This window comes from Hyaena hyaena, unplaced genomic scaffold (genome assembly GCF_003009895.1).
Source record: "Hyaena hyaena isolate Hyena2069 unplaced genomic scaffold, ASM300989v1 scaffold_144, whole genome shotgun sequence".
Lineage (NCBI taxonomy): Eukaryota > Metazoa > Chordata > Mammalia > Carnivora > Hyaenidae > Hyaena > Hyaena hyaena.
This window is the reverse complement of record NW_024080776.1, coordinates 1,027,090-1,054,183: the sequence shown is the minus strand read 5'-3', so window position 1 is coordinate 1,054,183 and position 27,094 is coordinate 1,027,090. Positions and strand designations below refer to the sequence as shown.

The following is a 27,094-nucleotide window of genomic DNA, read 5'->3' as shown; positions in this document are numbered from 1 at the left end:
TGTGATTCCCCTCCACATCGCTGGTCTAACCGCTTGTAGCCAGGAGGCCTCCACCAGGAGCCAGCCAAAACCAGTACTCCATTGAACTAAAACCCAACTGGGGACCCTTTCCTAGGGAAGTTGGCTATAAAGCCTATATGTGTTAGAATGTCGCTTAGACCATGATGGATTTCTATCTTTACTGTTTTCTGTCAATGTCCTCTACTAACTACTATTTAAATTACAAAATTGGGTAATTCTCCCTTGTAAAACTTTTCCGGTATTTTCCATGGGTTAAAAACAGCGGTTTCTTCTCAGTCTTTTTGGCAAGGCAAACTCAGTCCATATGTCAGCACCCATCTGTAGTCTAGGATGCAATGGGGAAGTGGGGGCTTAGTTGGCTGGTCAGTGATCACAGCAATTTTGTTCCAGGGATGCTTCAGATCGTTTTGACACCAGGAACCTCTGACACATCCTGAGCATGGGACACCAACCTGGAGTCGGGGGTTGGGGGTTGGATCTTTGTGGTAACAGACCTTCTCTACTTTTCTCTCTTGAGGAAGGAGGAGCATGGGAGCTCCTTTTTGGGTCTCAGGGATTCTCCCTTGGGATGCCTTTTTTTAATCCACTGGAGACAATTTGCCTTGTAAAATTTAGGAAAGGACACTGCATGGCCTCAGTAGGATCCAGCAGTTAGATCTCTTCTGCAGGAAACCTGGCAAATGGATGGAGGTACCCTAGGTCCAGGTCTTAACAGCTCTAAATCAGGAGCCAGACCAAAAGTCCTCTTGCAGAATGTATTTGCCCAAAAGTGTATCGTTAGCAAACAGTCAGTAGAGTGACATACTGGATGTCTAAACAGGCCTCCTCCTGATAGAACTCAGTTGCTGGAGGAAACCCAGGCCATCCCTAATGAAGGGGACACTTGTCTCTCTCTGTTCCTCCTGCTAAGAGATATGAGGGCCTCTCCCTCATTCATTTCCAGGGTTAACGGCTATAATTGGAACCAACTGTGGTTAGTCTACCTAGGGACGGGGACTTTAAGGAATATTCCCAAGCAGCTGCTGAAACTCCATTTGTTTCGGGGGAAACAAATGTCTGTCTTCTCCTGCCTGACATGGACTCCATATTTCTACTTTGGAAACAAAACAAAACAAAACAAAACAAAAAAAACCCCTGGCATCTGCTCATGTGTCCCAGTGGACAGGCTTTAGGACCAGGAGACCTCTCTCCTTGCCCTCTAGGTTTTTATCTGCCTTCAGGCCTCTAGGTTGAACCTCACCTCTTCAGCCTTCCCCTCCCCCTTCTCCTATTTCTGCACCACCTTGGGTGTGGCTTGCATAGCTGGTTCTATACCATCCTCAGTGCCTCAGGCACCATTGGCTCCTCCTCCCACCCTCTAAGTGGAGGAGTAAAGGGCACCCCCTTAGGCTCCCCCACTGATGTAAAAACTAGTAACAGGGAACAAATTGACTTTTAAGAGGACGCAGGTGGAACATATTCAGTATTTAAACTCATTTAAGTTTACTGGTTTGAAATAAACCTGTTTATCAGCATTAACTATAAAACTGTTTTATTCTATCTAGGTTTGCTGAAGGTCAAATAAGCTCATGTTACCTCTGCAATTTGTTAGCAAATGGATGACTTAAAATAATGGTTAATCTTGTCTGTCTCGAAATTTTCAGCAGTAATTGTTAAGATAGCTTTCAAAGTCTTTGGTAACCTGAAACATTAAATTTTCGATTGCATAATAAATGGGATTGAATTCATTGGACATCTAGGTCTTTTCCAAATAGAATGGAATGCTAAAACATTAATTACCAAACATAGGTTTGTGCTTTTGACTTCATATTGCAGAAAACTAAGGCCATTTGGGTCTGTTGATAAACATGCTCAGTGCTTAAGTGGTTCATAAATTTGCCATCTAAAGAATTCTGGTAACAGTTCACAATTGGTTACTACCCAGTTTTCACTGGAAACTAAGGTTTCTAAGGGTTATAATTCTGCTGAATGTAGTTAAGACTAATGGAAATAAGGGAAACAACTCTGTATGTAAAAAAGGAGGAAATGTGTAAGAAGGATATAAGGAATGGAAATAATTTTTGTTGAAGGTAAAAGAAAGTAATTTTGTCCTACAGGTGGTTGGCTGTTTGGAGAGAAATGGCTTGGAACAAAATTTGAAGGCTAAGGAAAGTTGTAGAAGGTTCGTGAAGGGAAATCTTTGGAAAGGAATTTTATGTGTGGTTAGAATGGACTAAGGTTGCAATGAATGGATTTTAAAAGTAAACTAGTATAAGGTTAAAATTCTGCTTTTCTCTCTGTTCCAAAGACAAGGTTTTTTTGGATTGCTGATCTGCTCTTGATAAAAAAAATGATATGCAAAGTTTTTCTCTTTGGTCTGCAGGGAAAACGAAGCTTTGGATTTCTTCTTTATCAAGTCTTTGATTACATCAAGTTAAAACTTCTCAGTGTGAAAGGAGCTAAGTTTTGCTAACAACTATATAACCCTACATGTTTGCCTTTGGAATCTCTCATTGCCACCTTGGTTAAATAAATAAATAAGATTTGTAATGATCAGTAATCCTATTTAAGATGTGCTCAGTAACTGTCGAAGGTTTTAAAAAACTTCCCAAGATTTAAATTGTAAATGAAGTCTTTTTGACCAATTAGGCATTGTTTGGTATGTTAAGTTACTTGCAAAACACTGTCATTCATGGTAAACTTCAGGTTGTGTTGCACAGGTAAATGCTCCAATATAAATGCAATTCCTGACGATGCTCAGCATCCCTCCTCATCAGGGAAATACAAATCAAAACCACACTGAGATACCACCTCACGCCAGTCAAAGTGGCTAAAATGAGCAAATCAGAGAACTCTAGATGCTGGCGAGGATGTGGAGAAACGGGCACCCTCCTACACTGTTGGTGGGAATGTAAACTGGTACAGCCCCTCTGGAAAACAGTGTGGAGGTTCCTCAGGAAACTAACAATAGAACTCCCCTATGACCCAGCAATAGCACTGCTAGGAATTTACCCAAGGGATACAGAAATGCTGAGGCATAGGAGCACATGTACCCCAATGTTCATAGCAGCACTCTCCACAATAGCTAAAACATGGAAAGAGCCTAAGTGTCCATCAACAGATGAATGGATCAAGAAGATGTGGTTTATCTATACCATGGAATACTACATGGCAATGAGAAACAATGAAATCTGGCCATGTGTAGCAACATGGATGGACCTTGAGGGTGTTATGCTGAGCGAAATAAGTCAGGCAGAGAAGGACAAATATCATATGTTTGCACGTATAGGAGGATTAGGAGGAACTTGACGGAGGAACAAGGGGGAGAAGAAGGGCAGAAATGGTGGGGGAAAGGGAGAGAGGCAAACCATGAGAGACTCTTGAATGCTGACAAAAACTGAGGACTGATGGATGTGGGGGGGAGGGGGGGAGGGGCATGGAGGAGGACACTTGTGGGGATGAGCACTGAGTGTTATGTGGAAACTAATTTGACAATAAACTATTTGTAAAAAAAAAAAATGCAATTCCTGAAGTTTTAATATGTTTTGGTAGTAAGGTCATCACTTGATATTCTGATTATTGAAGTGCTATGTGTCACAAAAGTAGCCCAGTTTCCTTGTCAATTGCATCATAATGAATTCTCATATCAGATTGTTATCAATGTCCATTTCTGAGATTTTGTCATTTATACTTATTTATTCTGATGCTCTAACAAAACATGTTTCATCTTCAAAGAGATTTATAAAAAAGGACTTTTAGGACAAATACAGGTATTTGACATCTTTAAGATTAATACTAAAATGGGTAATAATTTCCAGCACTACAAGTTGCATTCAAACCGAACAAGAAAGTAACATGGGACTAACTGAACTGAAAAAGGTGGTTATAGTTCTGCAACTCTTGTTGTGAAGTATTGCTGCTTCTCTAACGTTTGCTCTTCCAGATTAAGGAAACTTTCTCAAGATATCTATGATATACAGAAATGTCATAAAGTATCCATTTGTGTACAAACGAAAGTATTTAACTTTTCTCTCTACCTAAGCCCTCTGCAATTCAAAAGCTCTCAGTGAGTATTCTTTCTCCCATGGCAATCACACTTGCTTGCGTAAGTGTGGTAGAGCCCCCCCTAAGGAATGTGATGAAAACCTCAAGACAAGGGAAGGCAACCTGGCTATGCGCACGTGCGTGCGCAAGCAACATTCCTCATGAGTGTGACACAGACTGCCCTTCAGACTGTATATTACCATATGTGGGAGACAACGGAGCAAAGATTGTAAAAAGACAACCTCCCTGCCCCTCGCCTGGTGCTCAGGGCTCAGCCTTTTGGGTCTTAGCCCGCTGAGCCTATGCTGGCACAAATAAAGCTGCTTCCTGTGTAAGCACACAAGTCTAAACCAGACTGACTCCATAACAGGCTTTAAGTTTCCCCTCTAAACTAGAAGGCCTAAGTTTCAGTTTCCCTGGAACTATCAGGCAGCTACACACTGCCCAAGGCCAAAGAAACTGCCCACCACATCACTCCACCACACTACCTTGGCAACACCCAATCAAGAAAGGCCAGCAACTATAGATAAAACTCTGTTACCTAATGTTAAAGTTAACCCGTTAGGTGCCGAACAAGACCCTAGGCTCGCTCTGTAATTGGTTGAATTTAAAAGTACTCTAGGTGTTGTAATTGGGTCTCGCCAAAAGTAACAAATACTCTAGACAATATGTATGGTTGAACCCACTGTCAATAATGTTGTATAATTATGACTGGATCACTGTTCCTATGTCAACAACTTCTGTAACTCCCCCGTCACAAACCCCATAAAAACCCTACTCTGCCTTTGTTCGGGGCTCACACTGTGATCCACTGTGCTGGTAAAGTCTGTGAGCCTGAACTCGAGCCCTTAGTAAAGCCCTTTGCCTTTGCATGCGTGACTCGGTCTCCCCAGTGGTCTCTGGTCATTGAGGATACTGCAATCTGGGTATAACACCTGGAAAGAAAAGCCTCGGTGTCCTGATTCTCTGTGTGTGTCTCACTGCTACATAAATACAGTAAGAAACTGTTCTCCATGGAACAGGACACCATTGGAAATATTGGTAATTCTACCAAGGCTTTGACCAGAAATATCATATTTGAGATACATGCATAGAGTCAGATATGACCATACTTAGTTCTAAGGAACTAAGGTTGACTTTATGCAACATGGAGCCAAAAAGCCCCTTGGAAATGTTGGCCTGATATCTTGCTTACAGAGTTCCCAGAAGCCTCCCCAGGTGAGTAAAGAATGTCACTTGCTGGCAGGTGCAGGAACCTCAGGATATCTTGGGCACCTTGTGAAGAAGAATTCGCCCAAATCTGCAGGTACTGCAAGGCATGGCTAAGAACTTGGCTTGGCTTCTGGCCTAGAGAGGCTACTAAAAAGTTCAATCCGGAAATTCCTTATAAAAAGTTCCAGCAGAGTAAAATTTAAAAGATCTATATGATCAATAGTTGTTCCTGCTGTAAATAATCAGGCCAAGTTTGTTAAACCTGGACTTGTTCTACAAACGAATTGGTCTTCATTTGGCTATCTCTGGAAATGAGGGATTTTCGAGAGAAAAACTATGCAAGTTTCATAAGGATTGTCTAAACTAGACGACTTGAGGTAAACTTCAGAAAAATTGTCACAATACCACAGTTATGGACCATCTTCTTGCTTGTTATTCTGTGGTGATAATAACAAAACCCTATGGGCATATGATTATCTAAACAACTGGAAAATGGGATGGATTCCCCCCCAAATTCTATGCAAAGACTTCTCTCCCTGTAGACCTATCAATAGATATAGACTATAGTGCTTTATTAAATTATTCACTTGAGGCCAGCTTAATTCATAAATCTCTTAAGTGAATATGCAAACCATATCCTCCCTAAACCTGATCTGACCTTTATTAGAAACCCAGAAACCTGGTAAATTGAAAGTCTAAACAAAACAGCGTCTATATGATGGTTAAACACCATCTGTTATACACACAAAGCCTTCAATGACTCTCAATAACATTAGGCATAGAACAGTTCTACAAAATAGAATGGCATTAGATGTTTTAACTGCTGCACAAGGTGAAACTTGTACTCTCATAAAACAAAATGCTCTGTATACATTCCAGATTACTGCAAAAATATTTCTAGATTTCTAACAGACATGAATACTCAAACTGGTGCTTTATTTTATTTTTAATTTTTTAATGTTTTTTGATGTTTGTTTATTTTTGAGACAGAGAGAGAGCACGAGCTGGGGAGGGACACAGAGAGAGGGAGACACAGAATCTGAAACAGGCTCCAGGCTCTGAGCTGTCAGCACAGAGCCCGACGCGGGGCTCAAACCCATGGACCGGGGAGATCATGACCTGAGCCGAAGTTGGCTGCTTAACCGACTGAACTACCCAGGGGCCCCTCGACCTGGTGTTTTAAACAAGCTTTTAATGATTGGGTAAACTTCTGGACCAGAAGATTTTTGTCAACTACCAGAGGACTTTTATTTAGGCTAATCTTTCTAGTTATTCTAATCATGTTTTGCTGTTTTCTCCCATGTCTCTGCCTGGTGCCAAGACTCCATCACTGCAATAACTGTAAGGCCACAAGTCTAAACGTCTAAACCAAACTGACTCCATGACAGGCTTTAAGTTTCCCCTCTAAACTAGAAGGCCTGAGTTTTGGCTTTCCCGAAACTATCAGGTAGTTACACACTGCCCAAGGCAGGAGTAACCACCCTTTCAACACCCAATCCAGAAAGGCCAGCGACCACCCTCCACATTATTAAGGGAGAGGCCTGGAGATAGAAACTATAGATAGGACCCTGTTACCTAATGTTAAAGTTAACCTGTTAGTCGCCAAACAAGACCCTAGGCTTGTTCTGTGATTGGTTGAATTTAAAGGTACTCTAAATGTTGTAATTGGATCCCGCCAAAAGTAACGAATACTCTAGACAATGTGTATGGTCAAACCCACTGTCAATGGTGTTGAATAATTATGATTGGATCACTGTTCCCATGTCACAACTTCTGTAACTCCCCCGTCTCAAATCCCATAAAAATCCTACTCTGCCCTTGTTCGAGGTTCTCAGCATGGACCCATGCGCTGGTGAAGTCTGTGAGCCTGAGCTTAAGCCCGTAATAAAGCCCTTTGCCTTTGCATGTGTGACTCGGTCTCCCTGGTGGTCTCTGGTCGGTGAGGATACTGCGATCTGGGTATAACATAAAGCCAACAGATGATCCTTTCCACTCAAGAAGGTTCATACTTGTTGTCCACCTTCTACCTTGGATTCAGCTGCCTCTCCTTTTTGTAACTCCCCGGTATCTTCCCCGACTGAACAATAATGACCCATATAGGTAGGGACATCTCTACACCCCTACTTAGCAGGAAGAAGCTACAGAAGATGAGACCTTCCACCTTCAACAATCTTAAAGATTTAAGGGTCAAAATTTTTCAGGGGGTAGCGGGCAAGCTGAGGGCAAAGTACAGGCTAACAGCAACTCCCCCACCCCCACAGGTGGGACATGTATGATATTCCTTGGACACTCCCAGCTACCCCAAAGCAGGAAAGGACAAAAAACAATTAAGAGTCTTTATCAGCTTACAAGAAAAAGGCAATCCCAGGGGCGCCTGAGTGGCTCAGTCGGTTAGGCGTCCGACTTCGGCTCAGGCCATGATCTCACGGTTTGTGGGTTCGGGCCCTGCGTCGGGCTCTGTGCTGACAGCTAGCTCAGAGCCTGTTTCAGGTTCTGTGTCTCTCTCTCTCTCTCTCTGACCCTCCCCTTCTCATGCTGTCTCTCTCTCAGAAATAAATAAAACATTAAAAAAAAAAAAAGACAATCCCATCAATGGCCTAAAGTCCAGGAACTCCCTACTGTCTTACTGTTAATGCTTTGCTAGAGTGAAAAACAACCTTAGCTTGACAATAGCTAGGCTTCCAGTAAGTCTTTAGCATGTGAAAGTCTCTTTGGAAACTTCCTCTTGACTTAATCTCCCTCAGACTCTATAAAAGGGTCACCACCGTGTTATGTGGAAACTAATTTGACAATAAACTATTTGTAAAAAAAAAATAAAAAAAAAAAAAAAAAAGGAAGAGAATATAAAATTTTATCCAAGCTATGATAGTAAAATCATAAAACTATGTTTAATTGACAGACACTAGGAGTAAACACAGAAAGGATTCTGGGTAAGCAATTTATATACATATTAGATACAGGATCAACTCACTTGGCAGGAATTGTGGCATTTTATATGCTCTAGACCTAGCACTTCATTCTTTCAACTCCCTCTAATACCACGGCAAGATGTGGAAAGAGCACTATATAGGTTCCTCAAAAAATTTTTTTCTAAGTTTATTTATTTTAAGAGAAAGAGAGCGTGTGCGTGTGCATGAACAGGGGAGGGGCAGAGAGAGAGAAAGGAGAGAGGGAATCTGCACTGAGAGTGCAGAGCCCAATACAGGGCTCACAAACTGTGAGACCTATGACCTGAGCTGAGATCAAGAGTCGGTCACTGAAATGACTGAGCCACCCGGGCGCCCCTAAAGAGGTTATTAGATGACTGACTTCTAACTTAGATTTGTAAGCAGCATGAACAGGAGCACACATACTCCCCTGACCATGGTTTGTACATTTTTCAGTATTATGATGATCAAAGCAAGGTAAGGAATACCAATGACTCTGAAAAAAACCCTTTGTGCTATAGCAGTTAACGGTGTTTTTTAAATTATCATCAATGTGATAATTACATAGGTGAGTAAGAACACAAGAGAATAAGACATTTCAGCCTAATAGAAGGAATAGAGCAGAAGATTGCAGAGCTGGGAGAAAGGTGGGTCATGGAAAAATAACCAACAATAAATAGATATGATAATAGCTGTGTGCTAGACATTGTTCTAAGTAAGTGTTTCACATATAGTGATTTATTTAATTCTCAAAACAACTTAGAGTTAAGTGCTGTTATTTTACCCATTTTATCCTTTTTTTTTATAAAATTTTTTAATGCTTTATTTATTTCTAGGAGAGAGAGAGAGAGAGACAGCGTGAGCAGGGGAGGGTCAGAGAGAGAGGGAGTCACAGGCTGAAACAGGCTCCAGGCTCCGAGCTGGCCGTCAGCACAGAGCCGACATGGGGCTCGAACCCACGAACCGCGAGATCATGACCTAAGCAAAAGTCAGATGCTTAACCGACTAAGCCACCCAGGTGCCCCTATTTTACCCATTTTAAAGATGAGGGACTTGACCTCAGTCACAGAGAGGTTATATAACTCACCCAAGGTCGCACAGATAGTTTCTAGAAGAACCAGGATTTGTTCCCAGACAATATGGCTCCAGAGTCCATACTCTGAACTCTGCTACTTTCCAGAAAGGAGGAGAGTGGGAGGAAGCTGGTGGCATGATGAGCAGGGAATGGAAGAAAAAGCAGGAAGTTCAGAAACACATTTTTTTATTGAGCATATACTATATATAATCCAAACTATGGATAAAAAGATGAAGACTATGGCCCATGCCTTTGAAAAGACTACAGTTTGGTGAGGAAGACAGGTGGTGAGTGACTCACACTATTTCAAGACAAAATGGCAAACTATGAAATAAGTACAAAGACACATGTTCAAAGGGCTAGGAGGATACAAAAATGAGCACTTCACCCAGCCCAGGCTGGTGGGGTCAAGAAAGGCTTCTTGGAGATGTGCCCTGGGGGGCTCAGTCAGTTAAGCGTCTGACTTCAGCTCAAGTAGTGATCTCAGGGTTCGTGAGTTTGAGCCCCGCATCAGGCTCTGTGCTGACAGCTAGGAGCCTGGAGCCTGCCACTGGTTCTGTGTTTCCCTCCCTCTCTGCCCCTCCCCTGCTCATGCCCCTTCTCTCAAAAATAAATAAAAGGAAGGCAGGCAGGCTTCTTGGAGAAGGTGACTCCTAGTCTGAGAATTAGGATTTGAAATGAAGAGTTGAAATGGGGAGAGGGTGGTCCAGACTGAGCAAAGTATGTGAGGGGGAATAAAAGCACAAAGGCAAATGAAAATGGTGTACTTGGGGAAAAGCATGAAATTCCTTTCCAGACTTTTTTTGTGTACCTCACATGGTCATCCAGCTGCTTCAAAAATTTCCTATATTCTTCACATAGTGCTTCCTTCTCTTGCTGCAAACTGGACAGCTTTATCGACAGTTCTTGGTTGCTCTTGAGACGCTGAAAAAAAAATTTTTTTTTTAAATGAGAGTATTCTGTGCTGTAAGGTTGTGGAAGTCTGAAAACTACATCTCCTAGACCTTCTGGATAGCAGAGTTCCAGCTTCATTTCTGGGACTGAGAAGCACTTGCACACAGTTTGGAAAGCACAGGCGGAGGGAGCCCCATGGTTCTCCTCCAGCACTAGCAGGTGGCTGAAGGGGCTGCCAGCAGCTGGGTCCTTTCCAGGGGCTTCAGGGACTGTTTCTACGAATCTCCCCTGGGGTGCTGCAGCAGTTGGTTTCCCTGGGATGCCTTTCTCTCTCTCTCTCTTTTTTAAAATGCTTTATGTATTTTTGAGAGAGAGAGAAAGCATGAGCAGGGGAGGGGCAGAGAGAGGGGACAGAGGATCCGAAGCAGGCTCTGCACTGACAGCAGCGAGCCCCGAGGGAGCTCAAACTCCCAAACTGTGAGATTGTGTCCTGAGCCAGAGTTGGACGCTCAACCGCTTAACCGCTCAACCGACTGAGCCACCCAGGCGCCCCTTCTTGGGACTTCTCAACTGGAGTTATTAAACGCCAGCAGCAGTTCTTTCTGACCCTCTACTCACCCTTACATCCCCCTTCCGACAGTTTGTAAGCATGTGATTCCTTGTGTTAAAACCATTCTTGCTTGAAATGTCTAGAGTAGTTCTGCTTGCCTGATAAACCTAAGGGGTAAAATGCTAGGCCCTCATTATTAGCTATGATTAGCTATCACTCAGGTCTATGGGAACAGGAGAGCTGAGAAAGTGTGTCTATTCACTGCTTACCTCGTCCAATTTTCTTTTCTTCTTTTCCATATATTTAAGTTGGGCCTCCTGCTGCTGAATTTTAAATTGTTGCTGAGAACTGGTTATTTCCAGTTGATGCCCTTTATCTTGTAAGATTCTCACTTGGTTTTGTAGCTCATTTACATTCTGATCTAGGAGTTTCCTGAGGGCAATTAATGTACATTAAATCACGCCGAATTTATGCAGTTCTTTGACCTAAAATTGTTATACCATCACAAGGGATTTTATTGGCTCAATGAGGTGGGGTGTGTGTCCATAAAATAAAGGGACCGACACCGGGGACCTCCTTTGTGACAGCAGCTTTTCTCAATTCTCTCTCTCATTCAGCAAAACAACCCTCTGAAAAAGAAATACCTTCCCTTGTGAATTTGTGGCACAGAGAGTTTTAATTAACTTGCTAGGACAAGATGGAGGTGGGGCTCTAATCCTGAATCTTCTATTATTTCTACTCATCTTCACTGCTTTACGAGCTGAGTCCCTTGATCTTCTTGGCTCAATATAGGGTTGTAAGTTACAAACACTATTGATACTAACGCACACATGTTAATACTGCAGGAGCTGAACCATCAGTGAGCCTGGGTTTGATGAGGAAATTCACCCTTTTCCAAAAGGGCCAAAAGTATTTAACTCCTTCAGGGGGAATCTCATCAGACTACAGTTGTGGAAGAGTTTCTGAGGATTTCCGACAAGGCTTTTTGGATTTAGGAGATTATCCAGAAGAATATGATAAGCATGATGAGGTAGCACTTACATGCCAGGTTATTAAAGTACTGAGACTGGACAAACAGGCTCGCTTTCTTTAACTTTAGTTTTCTGAAAAAATGGTGGATTACTGGCAAAATTGATACTTGAGACATGGGACTCCTCTCTCTCAACCTCCAGCACCTCCAGCTCCCGTCAAGGTTCCAGATATTAAGTGCAAACTTACAGGCCCTCCAGGTTTGACTTCTACCATTCACATCCACCCCTGCACCAGTACCACCCCCCTCCCCTCTGTTTCATTGCATTCTTTATACACCTGAACAATTCTCAGCTATTATTGTTTGCTTCTTTTTTTGGTTCCATTCTAAATTTCTGATCAAGGGACCTGACTAAGAGAAAAGTTTTGGGGCTCAAAGGGGAATTTTATTTTATTTTTTTTACAAATAGTTTATTGTCAAGTTGGTTTCCATACAATACCCAGTGCTCATCCCCACTAGTGCCCTCCTTCATGCCCATCACCCCCTTTCCACTTCCCCCACCCCCATCAGCCCTCAGTTTGTTCTCAGCATTCAAGAATCTCTCATGGTTTGCCTTCCTCCCTCTCCCCAACTATTTTTCCCCTTCTTTTCCCCCACGGTCCTCCGTTAAATTCCTCCTAATCCTCCTATACGTGCAAACATATGGTGTCTGTCCTACTCTGCCTGACTTATTTCGCTCAGCATAACACCCTCAAGGTCCATCCATGTTGCTCCACATGGCCAGATTTCATCCTTTCTCATTGCCATGTAGTATTCCATTGTATAGATAAACCACATCTTCTTGATCCATTCATCTGCTGATGGACACTTAGGCTCTCAAACAGGAATTTTAAACTGCTAGAACTAAAGAAACTTGAGTTAGAACTAAAGAAACTTGAGTTATCTGCAATAGAATTTAGGAGTTGGAAACTAATTCCTATATTACATATAGCTTGAACAAAGACTAACAAATAAGCCAGCTATGCCAATGAATGAAATTAAGAAGACTCTCTGCTCCTCCCCATTCGGGACAGCCACATCTTCTAGTGCAGTGCCAGCTGCATCCCCAAGACACAATGGTGAAGGTTGGAGTAAATGAATTTGGCCCTATTGTGCCCCTGGTCACCAGGGCTGCTTTTAACTCTGGCAAAGTAGATACTGTCTCCATCAATGCCCCTTCATTGACCATTGTCTACATGTTCCACTATGATTCCACCCATAGCAAATTTCACAGCACAATCAAGGCTGAGAATGGGAAACTTGTCATCAGTGGAAAGCCCATTACCATCTTCTTTTCTTTCTTTCAATTTTTTAAAATATTTATTTTATTTTTGAGAGAGAGACAGAACATGAATGGGGGAGGGGCAGAGAAAGAGGGAGACACAGAATGCAAAGCGGGTTCCAGGCTCTGAGTTGCCGGCACAGAGCCTGATGTGGGGCTCAAACCCACAAATGGTGAGATCATGACCTGAGCTGAAATTGGATGCTTAGCTGACTGAGCCACCCAGGCATCCTTCATCTCCATCTTCTAGGAGTGAGATCCCACCAACATCAAATGGGGTGATGCTGGTGCTGAGTATGTTGTGGAGTCCACTGGGGTTTTCAACATCATGGAGAAGGCTGGGGCTCACATCAAGGGTGGGGACAAGAGGGTCATCATCTCTGCCCCTTCTACTGATGCTCCCATGTTTGTGATGGGCATGAACCATGGAAATACAACAATTCCCTCAAGATTGTCACCAATGCCTCCTGCACCAATTGCTTGGCCTCTCTGGCCAAGGTCATCCATGACAACTTTGGGCATCATGGAGGTCTCACGACCACAGTCCATGCCACCACTGCCATTTGGAAGACCATGGACAGCCCCTCCAGGAAGCTGTGGCGTGATGGCCATGGACTGCCCAGAACATCATCCCTACTTCTATTGGTGCCACCAAGGCTGTAGGCAATGTCATCCCAGCTGAATGGAAGCTCACTGGCATGGCCTTCTGTGTCCTCACCTATAATGCATCAGTTGTAGATCTGATCTGCCACCTGGAGAAAGCTGCCAAATATGACAATATCAAGAAGGTGGTGAAACAGGTATTAGAGGGTCCCCTCAAGAGCATTCTGGGCTACACTGAGGTCCAGGTTGTCTCCTGTGACTTTAACAGTGATACCCATTGTTCCATCTTCGATGTTGGAGCTGGCACTGCTCTCAGTGATGAATTTGTCAAGCTCATTTCCTGGTATGACAATGAATTTGGCTACAGCAACTGGGTGGTGGACTTTAGGGTCCACATGCCTCCAAGGAGTAAGAGCCTCCTGGACTACCAGTCCCAGTGAGAGCAAGAGGAAGAGAGAGGCCCTCAGTTGTTGGGGAGTCATTGCCCCAATGTATCCCCTAATACACTGACAATCTCTTGACCTCCACAGTTTCTATCCTAGATCTCCTGAAGAAGGGGAGGGACTTGGGGAACCCTACCATGTCATGTACCATCAATAACATATACTGTACTCAGCCAAAAAGAAAGAAAGAAAGAAAGAGAGAGAAATTAAGAAATCAGTAGATTGATAAAACTCTCTCTCCCCAATAGCCTTAATCTCGCTTTCAATCCATCCCTTATATAGTAATCAGAGTGCTCCTTCTAAATCACAATCTAGTCATGTCATGTAGTCCAAACTCTCCAATATGGCCTGTGAGGTAGCTTACCTTTCTAGCCTCACTTTCCTGCTGCTCCCTCTACCCCCAAACATTTTGTTCCAGGCAATATGAACTTTTTTCACTTCCTGAAATAAGTCATCACCTACACTTATTCCTTTCTTGCAACTCCATTTCCTTACCTTCCTCTTCCAGGTCTTCCTTTCCCTAATATTCTCTATTAGCCATCCCTCCCAAATACCTCGCACTCAGCTTAAGTAGCTTTCTTTGAGGGAGGCTTTCTTGAGTTCCCCAGACTAGATGAGGTGTCTCTGCCAGGCACTATCACAGCATCCTAAGCTCCCTTAATATAATACTTACCATCAAGTCTATGTACAAGGACATTGGTTACATCATTATTTGTAACAGCAAAATGTCTAAAAAGCATTTCACATAAATGATACTATACCTATGTTACAGAATGCTACACAACTGTTTAAAGTAACATCATGGGACTAAAAATTAATAACAGAGGGGTGCCTGGGTGGCTCAGTCTGTTAAGCGTCTGACTTCAGCTCAGGTCATGATCTCATGGTTTGTGAGTTAGAGCTCCCCATTGGGCTCTGGGCTGACAGCTCAGAGCCTGGAGCTTGCTTAGGATTCTGTGCCTCCCTCTCTCTCTGTCCCTACCCACCTCGTGCTCTGTCTCTGTCTCTCTCTCAAAAATAAATAAACATTAAAAAAATCAATAACAGAAAGGTAGCTGGAAAATCCTCAAATATTTGGAGATTAAATAACATACTTCTAAATAATACATGTCAAAGAAACCTTGAGAGTTTTAAAATATTATGAATTAATGTATTTTACATGAAAATGCATCCTACAAAATTTGTGAGAGGAAACAAAAGCTGTGCTTAGAGGGAAATTTACACCATTAAATGCAAATATTAGAAAAGAAAGACCAAAAATCAATAACTTAAGCTTCCATCCCAGGAAACTAGAGAAAGAAGATCAATATAATCCTGAATAAAGCAGAAGAAAAGACAAAACAAAAATCAGAGCAGAAATTAGTGAAACTGAACATAGGAGAACAATAGAGAAATATAATGAAACTGATTCTTTGAAAAGATGAATGAAGTTGATAAATCACTAGCCCTGCTAACAAAGAAACAAAGAAGGCACAATTCACTAATGTCAGAAATGAAAGAGGGACCATCACTGCTAATCCTATGAACATTAAAAGGACAATAAAGGAATATTTTGAACAATTCTATGCCTACACATCTGATAACTTAGATGAGATGAACTGACTAATTGAAAGACACAATCTACCAACTCTTACACAAGGAAAAATAGATATTCTGAATAGGCCTATATTTATTAAAGAAATTAAATCAATATTTAATAATTTTCCAAAAACAGAGCAGTAAGCCCAGGTGGTTTCACTGGTGAGTTCAGTCAAACATTTAAAGAAGAAATGATATTGGGGCACCTGGGTGCCTCCATCGGTTAAGCTCCTGACTCTTGATTTTGGCACAGGTGATGCTCTTACAGTTGGTGACATCGAGCCTCACGTCAGGCTCGGCTCTGACTGTGTGGAGCCTGCTTGAGATTCTCTCTCTCTCCTTCTCTCTGCTCCTGCCATGCTCACACTTGTACTTTCTCTCTCAAAAAAAAAAATAAGTAAACATTTTAAAAAGGAGGAGGAGGAGGAAGAGGGAGAGAAGGAATGATATCGATTCTTTACAATCTCTTCCAGAAAAAGTGAAGAAGAGGGGACAGTTACTAACCAATTCTATGACACCAGCATCACCCTAATACCAAAACCAGATCTAGACCTTACAAGAAAGAAAAGCTGTAGACCAGGGTCTTCCATGAACATGTCCAAGATCCTTGATGTGGCCTGTTAGGTTCAGCAGGACCCAAGTCAAGCTCATCTTTCTAGCCTCCTTTTCTTGCTGCTTCCCTCATCCCCAGACATTTTGTTCCAGCCAAAATGAACATCTGTCACTTTACTGAAGATGATGATGATGACAATAGTAACAAAAATAACATGAAATATTGCAAGAATACTAACAGCACCTTTTTGGTAGAGGCTGGTAATGTGTCATACCTCTGTGTATGTTCCTGGTTAAAGTGGGCTACAAGACACACACTTTACTTGTGCAGGGTATGGAGGGCAGAAGTGAAGCAGTTTGGTTTTTACACTTGGAAATTCGGAGCAAGTGCTTTTGTAACTCATCTCCATTGCTAGGTATCTGCTGCTCACCTCTGCAGGAGGCAACAGCCAGGCCTGTGACTGACTGCTCCACCTTCCCTTGGATCCTCCTTCACCTTCTCCGGCTCCTGGGTCAGGTGTCCATTTAGGTCCTTGATGAGGGGGCCCATCTTGTCCTGCAGGATGCCTACTTTATCCAGTTTGGAGGGAGGGAGAACTGCCATGGGTTCCAGTCCATCCTCATGGGTTCACCCTGGGCTCATGGGGTTAGCTTGTCGTTGCTCTCCCTCACTTAATATCCATCTTCACTTCCTGAGTGCACTTCAAGCTCAGAAGATGAACGATGACAGCCTCACAGACTGTGTAGCCCTGCTCACAATTGCATGAGACAAACCCCTGGGGTGCCTGGGTGGTTCAGTTGGTTGAGCTTCTGACTCTTGATTTCTGCTCAGGTCATGATCCCAGGGTTGTGGGATCAAGCCCCACATAGGGTTCTGCACTGAGTATAGAGCCTGTATGAGATCCTCTCTTTCTCCCTTTGTCCCTCTTCCCAGCTTGTGTTCTGTCTCTCTCTCTCTCAAAACAAAACAAACAAACAAAAGACTATTGCTTCTACTAGTTCTATTCTGATTGAACTATGACTGATATAAGTGCTTACTCTGTGCCATATACTAATAATATAAGCCAACCAACCGCTTATAACTCATCCAATCCGCACAATGATCTTATGAAGTTGGTATGGACAGGCACTGAAAAGATAAGAAACTTGCCCAGGATTGTGTAGCTCTTAAGTGGCTAATAAGATGCCCATGTTATATTGTAAGGTGAAAAAGGCAAATTCCAAAGCAATATTTTAAATGGCTCAACTTCTGTTAACAAAATAAGAACAATAAAAAATATATGCATATGCATAGAAAAAATCTGAGAAATATGTACCAATCACTTGAAGTGGTTATTGCCAAAGGACAGAATTCTGAAGGATTTATGCTGTTTATTTTATACAGCTCTTTAGTAATTGAATTTCATAATGAGTAGTTACAATTACAATTGTACTTGCTAGAATTTATTCCAAGGAGGTGGTTAAGGATGTGTGCAAAAATTTGACTACAAGGATAGATATTATATCATTGTTTATTATGGTAAGAAACTGGAAAAAATGTAAACATCCAGCAATAAGGGATTAAATTCATTATGATACATTATGAAAATAATGTTCTGGAAGATTTAATAGAAGATAAACTGAACAGTGAAAAATGTAGGTTATAATCTAAATATTTAAATTGGAGTTCCTTTCCTCCAGGTTATGAAACAATGTATACTACATGGTTCTTTTCGTAGAAAAGAATTTCTCTACATATTTCATTTTCTTATAGCTAGCTTAAATATCACTTCTACATATTTTGTCTCAGTCAGTCTTCACAGAAGATGTATAAAGCTGGTATTACTGTTCCCACTTTAGAGATAAGAAACCAAATTACAGGAAAGTTAAGTAGCCTTTTTCCTTGTTCAGTTGTTGGATTACATCTTTTGTTACTTTTAAAAATATGTTTTTATTTGTGTTATTTTTAAGTTGAGTTATCTTAGGGGCACCTGGGTGGCTCAGTCGGTTAAGCATCCGACTTCGGCTCAGGTCACGATCTCACAGTTTGTGGGTTCAAGCACCGTGTCGGGCTCTGTGCTGACTGCCAGCTCAGAGCCTGGAGACTGTTTCAGATACTGTATCTCCCTCTCTCTCTGACCCTCCCCCACTCACGCTGTCTCTCTCTCTCAGAAATAAATAAAAACAAAATTAAAAAATATAAATAAATAAATTGAGTTATCTTATAGTTGACACACTATTACATGAGTTTCAGGTGTACAACATAGTGATTCAAGTTTATACATTACACTGTTCTCACTGCAAGTGTAGCTACAATCTATCATCATACAATGCAATCACAACGCCATGGACTATATTTCTCATGCTGGGGTTTATTCATTCCATAACTGGAAGCCTGTGTCTCCCACTCCCCTTCACCCATTTGGCCCATCTCCCTACCTTCCTTCCCTCTGGCAACCCTCAATTTGTTCTCTGTATTTACAGGTCCAATTTTCCTTTTTGTTTTTTTTTCTAAATACACATTCTTCTTTAAAAAAATTTTTTTTAATGTTTATTTTTGAGAGAGAGAGAGAGCATGAGCAGGGGAGGGACAGAAAGAGAAGGTGACACAGAATCTGAAGCAGGCTCCAGGCTCTGAGCTGTCAGCACAGAGCCCGATGCGGGGCTTGAACCTATGAGCCATGAGATCATGACCTGAGCTGAAGTCGGACGTTTAACTGATTGAGCCACCAAGACACCCCTATTTGGTTTTGTTTTTTGATTACACATGTGAGTGAAATCAAATGGTATTTCTCTTTATCAGTCTGACTTATTTCACTTGGCATAATACATTCCAAGTCCATCCAATTTGTTGCAGATGGTATGATCTCATCCTTTTTTATGGCTGCATAATATTCCATTATGTATGGTACACACACACACACACACACACACACACACACACATCACATCATTATCCATTAATGGGTATATAGGTTGCTTCCATATATTGACTATTATAAATAATACTGCAATAAACATAGGAATATGTGTATCTTTTCAAATTAATGATTTTTTCACTTTCTTTGGGTAAATACCCAGTAGTGCAATTATTGGATCATATGATAGTTATATTTTTAATTGTTTGAGGAACCTCCATATTGTCTTCCACAGTGGTGGTACCAATTTACATTCCCACCAACAGTGTATGAGGGTTCCTTCATATTTTTTCTTTAAAAACCTCATATAGTTGTTTTATAATCTACTATTCATAATCCCAGCTGCTGGAGTTCTTGGGGGTTATAAATCTGGTGTTTGTTGTTTCTACCGACTATCATTTATGGTAGCCAGTTTCCTTGTGTTATTTGGCGATTTTTTCATCGTAAGCTTACATTTGATTAAACTTAATACATGGGAATCTTTAATATCTAAATTGGGGTTGTTTTCCTCCAAAGGTAATTTGGGGAAGCCAGGGGGCTGCCTGTTTGGGAATACTCCAGCTCCTCAAGGTTGCCAGCTTAATATTAGAATCTCTAGTTCACCTCTCCCGCCTCGGGGCAAACTTCCTCAGCAACTTCTCTCAAACCCAGGGCTGATATTATTATTTGCCCTCTGACTTAGAAGCTTGTTCGCCCTGTTCATCATTTTTGTTGTAGCTTATTGTGTGTTTGCTCTTAGCGCTTTCTCTTGCTTTATTGTGGGCAGTGCTTAAAAGGTATACTTACTACCGTTTACTCAGGATCGAGCTGTATTACATCAGGAGGGTGGCCGGCCATCCTGCTGGCTGTAGCAGTGAGACAAGTGTTTTTCTACTGTACCTCCCTGAGTGAACTCATTATTCATTCACACATTCATTCATTTGCTTACTCACACATTATTCACTCACTAAGTATTTACTGAGTACTTTTTGAGTGCCAAGCCCAATGTTAGAGCTTTTAGCTAAAGCTGAAAATAAATTTCTGAGCTTCATAATATATGTGAATGTCTACATGTCTTTTCAGTGGCTAAAACTGTATTCTTCTTAAAATATATGTGATTCACTGTGAGTGTCAGAGAAATAAGCATCACTTACTGAAGTTTAGGGCATCTAGGAAGATCATTTAAGTAAGAATTCTAATAGTAATCGTAATAAATTTAGAAAAAAAAAAGAAAGCTGCTACCTGGAGACAGATTATTGATGATTAAGAGGTCTGTAAAGTGCTTGGAAGTTCTCTGAAGGAAATCAGCTGATAAATACAAAAATTAATTTCATTTAGTTTGCAGTTTATGCCAATCATGTTAGAGTTGGAAAAGCAAAGCCCAGAGTATCATATTTCATAGGAATCTAGTCATTCAAGAAAATTTACTTGTGCATCCTGTGTGTTTCAGAGCAACAAGAAATAACCCCTGCTCGTAAGAATCTGACACTCAATTGTGAAAGGCAAACAGGAAAAACAATTAGAATACAGTGTAACGAGTGCTATAGATAAGAAGTTGTGTGATAGAGTTCATGGTCAGTGGGAACACAGTGGAAATGACAGCGGTAAACTGACATTGCTGCTAAGCTCAATCAGGTTGGCCCATGGGAAACTGACATCTTTGTTGCTCTTACCTCTTCTGTTGTTCTTCCTGATATTGTTGCTTTGTTTTAGCTTCATTTTCTAGTGCTTCTTTTATCCTTTCCTCTAGTTGCTTCTTTCCCAAAATACAAGTGTCTGTGAGACAGACTTTATGAGCATGTTCTAATTTCTGCTGCAGATCCAAAATCTTGAAGGAAAAATTTCACAGATAAAACATGAAGAAAAGTGTGACCATTTTTCCAATCAGGGAAATGCCGTATGAGTAACTAGCATAGTGCTAACCAACAAATCTGATCTCAAGCAGAGAACATGGCTAGATTTATTTTAATTTTAAAATAAGTTACCTAAGTTTTATACTATATGATACACTCACATAGTTTAATGTATGTTTGTGTAAATGAAGCTGTGCAGTGAAAGCTCCTTCCTATCTCTATCCTGTCTTCCTGCCAGTTTCCTCCACTAAGTAGGCAATTCCTGGTATTAGTTTCTTGTCTCCCCTTCCAGGGATTTATTTGTGCCTATATAAATAAATATTATTATACAGTTCTCCTTCATACAAATATTTTTCACACAAATGATGGCATACCATATATACTTAGGCAGCTTGCTTTTTTAAAATAACAGTACACTTGCTGATTTTTCCATTATATATTTATGTAGAATTGCCCTCTCTTGGGGCACCTGGGGGGCTCAGTTGGTTGAGCGTCTGACTTCGGTTCAGGTCATGATCTCACGGTTTGTGGGTTCGAGCCCTGCTTCGGGCTCTGTGCTGGCAGCTAGCCTGGAGCCTGCTTCAGATTCTGTGTCTCCCTCTCTCTCTGACCCTCTCCTGCTCATGCTGTCTCTCTCTCTCTCTCAGAAATAAATAAAACATTTAAAAAGTTTAAAAAAAAGAATTGCCCTCTCTTTATAGTTGCATACCATTCTACCTTGAGGATATACTATACCTTATTTAAGTTGACCCCTACAGATGGACATTTAAATTGACTGCAGTCTTTAGCTATTACCAACAATTGCTCTAGAATATATTACGTATGGGTTTGCTGGGGCAAAGATTACTATTATTTGTTTAATAGATAATGCCAAGACAGGTGCACACCTATTAGGCCAATTTACTCTCCCAACAGCAATGTAGGAGGGTGTCTAGTTTTTCCACAGTATGACTAGATTAGGGATAAGATCTTAAAACAAAGCAGAAGTCTCTTACAAGTCAAGTTCCTATTAGCATATCACCTAGCACCAGTAATATACTCCTTAATGCATTGGTAGAACTAAAAAAATAAGATTTATGAATTTGAAAGAGAGATGTATAATTTTATTTTAGAATCTACATGTTAGATTAAAAATTTTTAAAAATTTATGAGATAAGTCTCCTTTTAATTTGTTTACATATTTTTATGAACTCTTGTGTCACCCCAGGCTGTGACTGGCACATAGTAGATGCTCAAATAAATATTGTTGAATGAATAGCTCTTAGCAGAATAGCTATTATGTCTTGAATGTATTACTGATCCAATAATGCATTCTTTGTGACGATTTGGCACCACACTCCCCACAAACATTCATGAACACCAGTGCATGGCAGCCCCCCTTTTTAAGAGCAGGGCTTTGTGCATCAGCCCTAGGTCTTTGCAGAGCCCACAAACTATAGGAGAGATGAAGATGCAGAATGATTCAAGGGCAATGGCAGTGGGCGGCCAGTCGTCCATGGCCAGTTCAAGTTCCTTTGAGCTGCCCTATTTAGTTCTACTAAGGGAAAATGCTTCCTTGAAGATATTCACTGTATCACTCCATTGGCTTCTTTATCCAGGACATGTGCAAACTTTTGAACCTGTCACCCAGTTTAAGAAAAGAACATTTCCAATACTTTTCATGTCCACTCTGGGACCTTGTTAATTACCCCTTTTCCCTCCCCACTTGAGAAAACCAATTTATCTTGAATTTTGTGTTAATCATTTCCTTGCTTTTTCTTTAATATATAATCTATATAACATGGCTTTTACTGTACATCATTTTGACCTTTATATCAATGAAATCATACTGTGTTATTGGTTTTTTAAAAAAATGTTTATTTATTTATTGTGAGAGAGAGAGAGAGTAAGAGCAGAGGAGGGGCAGAAAGAGACTCTCAAGCAGGCTCTGTGCTCTCAGCACAGAGCCCAGATGTGGGACTCGTACTCACAAACTGTGATCACACCCGGAGCCGAAATCAAGAGTGGGATGCTTAACCAACTGAGCCACCCAGGCATCCCAGCCAACTTTTTAATGGAGTACTAACATAGGTAAAGTGCTCTTATCTTAAAGCATACTGAATGAAGTTTTACTTATATACCCGCTTCCCACACTAAAATAAAGAATGCTCCCAGCACCAAGGAAGAGTCCCTCTCATCCTCTCCCGATTAATAACCCTCATAAAGACAACCACCATCCTCTGACCATAGCTTAGTTTTGTCTATTCTTGAACCTCCTATAAATGAAATTACACAGTATGAACTCTTTTGTTCTGGTTTCTTTAGCTCAAAATTAGGCTTTTGAGAATAATTTTAAGATTGCTGTCATCGACTTTTTGATGTTTGTTTTATATTTACATGGTTTGATTAAATTATTTATCTATTTAAGGATTTAGTTTTTATGGGAGATTTGACTCTCAAACCCACAATCAAAATGCACAACTGTTACATACTACTGCCACCTGGTGTTGCCCAGTCTACAATGCAGGGGCGTTATTTCAAAAACGGTTCACTTTGCAACACAAATCCACCCCAAAATTACAAAATAAAAATCATACAGAGAGACAATACAAATGAGAGGAGAATAAGTCTTTTAAAATGTTACATTATAAAACAAAAGTCATATGGTTTCAGTCAGTGACTTTAAGTTCATGCTATAGCTTTAATGAAACTTATCTTTTCAAGTTCATATCATTTAAGAAACTTGAGATTTACCGGAACTGCAGGAGCAAATGAAGTCGAAAGAGAGGAAGGCATGGATGAGCAAAGAAAAACCCTAGAATTCTAGGAAGTTTGCATCGTATCTGCTTTTTAAAATCCTTAGGGAAACAGGATTTCAGTAGTGGTATCCAGTATATGCTACTTATTAAGCATGGGGATAATTACCTTTTCCTCTGCATCAGCAACTTTTGATTTCTCCTGAGCCAGATTTTCCTGCAGACTGTTCTGTGATTTAACGCTCTGAGCCTGTGTAAGTACCTCCAGCTCCAGTTCCCTGATTTTCTGCTGACAGTGGTTCCATTCGGCCATGAGTGAAGAGTACATCTTTGTACTATCTAATAACTTCTGCTGGGCCAGCTTTAGTTCAATTTTGATCTAGAGGTAGGGAATAAACAAGAGTGGCAGAAATAAGGGTGGATAGAACGTGAACGTGAGCCAGAATAAGCACTTTCCAAGCAGTGCAGTCCCCTATGAGCTGAAATAATGAAAGTCACATGGCTGATTAGCTCCCTGGAGCTGTCGTGTGTCAGTAAGGTTTGCCAGATGCCAGACAGACAGGAGAATTTTCCTAAAAGTTTTTACACATGTATGGTCTAAACATTTCCATCCTTTTTTTCAATCTACTGCAAGCTGGCATTCATTCCCACTCTTCCACAAAACTATTTATGCTGGGACACTATGCATCTCCCCACTGCCAAAATGAATCCAGTGGACAACTGACCTCTTAGGCAGTATTCACCCCCTCTGTCTCAGAAACTTATCGTGGAGTCTGTGATACCAAACTTTCTGGCTTTCTCTCATCTCCTTGCAGTTCCTTCCTGGTCTCTTGAGTAGACTAGACTATTCTAATGCTACCCAGCTTCTAAATATCACTGGACTCTCCTAGGCTTTGAGAGTTGATCATTCTCTCCCTAGGTTCACTGTCACGATTTGAAATGCCATCTTTATGCCCTGTTACTGCCAAAATAAAACTCCTTGATTCTGTCCATATCAAAAATCATTTCCTGATTTCAGTAAATGATGACGTCATCCAAGGTTTTGTTCAGGCCAGTAGTCTCAAAGTCATCCTGAGTCTTCCTTTCCCATCATAAGACCATTTGGCACCTGCTGTCACACTCTGTCCACAACATGTCTCATATAGGCCCATCAGTGTCTACCACCCTCGTCTCCAAAATCATGGTCTCCAGCCTCGGTTGTTCAATAATGACATGGTCCTGCCACTTCCATTTTTACTCCCTTTAATCTGTTCTCTACACTGCATCCAAAGTGTTCTTTTAAAAACATAGATTGAGGGGCGCCTGAGTGGCTCAGTCGGTTAAGTGTCCGACTTTGGCTCAGGTCATGATCTCATGGTTCATGGGTTTGAGCCCCACGTCAGGCTCTGTGCTGACAGCTAGCTCAGAGCCTGAAGCCTGTCTTCAGATTCTGTACCTACCTCTCTCTCTGACCCTCCCCTGCTCACGCTGTCATTGTCTCTCAGAAATAAACAAAAATTAAAAAAAAATAATAAATTAAAAAAAATTAAAACATAGGGGCGCCTGAGTGGCTCAGTCGGTTAAGCGTCCGACTTCGGCTCAGGTCATGATCTCACGGTTCGTGGGTTCGAGCCCCGCGTGGGGCTCTGTGCTGACAGCTAGCTCAGAGCCTGGAGCCTGCTTCACATTCTGTGTCTCCCTCTCTCTCTGACCCTCCCCTGCTCACACTGTCTCTCTCTCTCTCAGAAATAAATAAAACATTAAAAAAAAATAAAAAAATAAAAACATAGATTGAACTATTCACTCCACTGCTTAAATCTTTCAGGCTTCCTTGAAACTGTGGAAACAAATCCCAGCAGCTTACCTGGCCTTCTATGATCTGGTCTTTGCCAACCTCTTTTAAATCTCAGGTTATTTAGTATCATGAAGTAAAAAAGGTCATCTCCATTTTTAAAAATTGATGACTAACTTTAATAAAAATTTTGAAATTTTAAATGAAAAAAATTTCTATAAAAATAAAATATACCAAAGTTCATACAGGAAGAAATAAAAAATGTGACTTCATATAACTAGTAAAAAACTGAATCAGTAATTGAAAATTTTCTGAAAAGAAAACTCTAGAATCAGAAGGATTCAGAAATGAGTTCTTATAATTATTAAAGAAGAAATAGTTGTAATTTACTCTTTTTAAAAAAAGTGTCTTTATTTTTGAGAGAGAGAGAGAGTGTGCACAAGTTGGGGAGGAGCAGAGAGAGGGGGAGGAGCAGAGAGAGAGGGAGAAAGAGAATCCCAAGCAGGCTCTGCTCTGTCAGCACAGAGCTCAACATGGGGCTCGATCTGAGTCTCGAAATCAAGAGTCAGACTCAACCGATGAGCTGCCCAGGTGCTCCAAGTGCCCTAATTGTAATTTACTCTTACAAATTCTTTCAGAGAACAAAAAATGAAGGTATGTTACCCAGATTATGTTAAGGAGCTGGGGTAACCTTTATGCTAAAGTTCGATGTGGTTGTTTTAAGAGAGAAAAATGACAGGCCAGTCTCATTTATGAACTAACATGCAAAAATTCCAAAGAAATACTAGCAAGCAAATATCAGCAATGTAGAAAAAGGATAATAATTTGGGACAAAGATGGGTTTATCCCAGGAATGCAGAGTTGAGTTAGCATTAGAAAATCAGTCAATGTAATTCACCATATTAACAGAACATAAAAATCTTATCTTCTCAAAAAATTATGCAGAAAAGAATTTGATGAAATTCAACAATGTACTCATCAAAAAACATTGGATGAACCCTATAAAAGAATTTTCTTAATGTGATAAAAAAATGTCTATTTAAAAACCCCTACAAGGCATACTAACTGATATTTTAGAACTTTTTCCTTGAGGCTGGGAATGAGAAAATGTTACACACTCTCACCAGTTCTATTTGGCACTGTACTAGCCACTGCTTAGACAAGAAAAAAGAATGAAAGGTGTAACATATGGAAGGAAAGAAAGAAAATTATATTTATTCTTAGATGATATGATTGCTTGCATATAAAATACAAAATAATATAAGCATCAATAATAAGAAGCAATTTAAAAGAATGGCAAGGTTTTTATTAGGAAAAATTCATGGCATTTTTATGTATTAGTGATAGATAGAAAATGAAATTTCTTAAAGTGACTATTTACAATAGTATGGACACTATCAGCATCTAGGAATGCATCTAACATAAAACATGTATACGATCTCCACAAAGAAAATTATGATATTGGGAAAAATGAAAGAAGACCTAAGTATAATATACACATATTTTGTAGACGATTCAATATTGTAAAGATTTAAACTCTGTCCATATTTATCTGTAGATTTAGTGTATAAATTCAGTGTATAAATCCCAAAAGGTTACGTGTTAGTATATATATATGTTGTGTGTGAGTGCATGTGGGTATGCACGTGTAACTTGACAAACTGATGACAAAATTTAAATTTCAAATGGG

General features: G+C 40.7%; 1 protein-coding gene and 1 pseudogene across 3 annotated transcripts in view; one reads left to right on the top strand and one right to left on the bottom strand.

Annotated features, from left to right (window-relative positions):
- Nucleotides 1-27,094, bottom strand: part of LOC120236079 (coiled-coil domain-containing protein 30-like) — an 80,336-nt gene that overhangs the window by 20,940 nt on the left and 32,302 nt on the right. For all 3 annotated transcript variants that reach the window (XM_039238710.1, XM_039238709.1, XM_039238711.1), the window contains exons 8-11: nt 23,803-24,012; nt 20,719-20,873; nt 10,972-11,134; nt 10,070-10,182 (exon numbers count right to left, since the gene is read on the bottom strand). In XM_039238710.1, the coding sequence (XP_039094641.1) occupies nt 10,070-10,182; nt 10,972-11,134; nt 20,719-20,873; nt 23,803-24,012 (641 nt within the window). The remainder of the gene's footprint in view (nt 1-10,069; nt 10,183-10,971; nt 11,135-20,718; nt 20,874-23,802; nt 24,013-27,094) is intronic.
- On the top strand, nt 12,788-14,036 carry LOC120236032 (annotated as a pseudogene).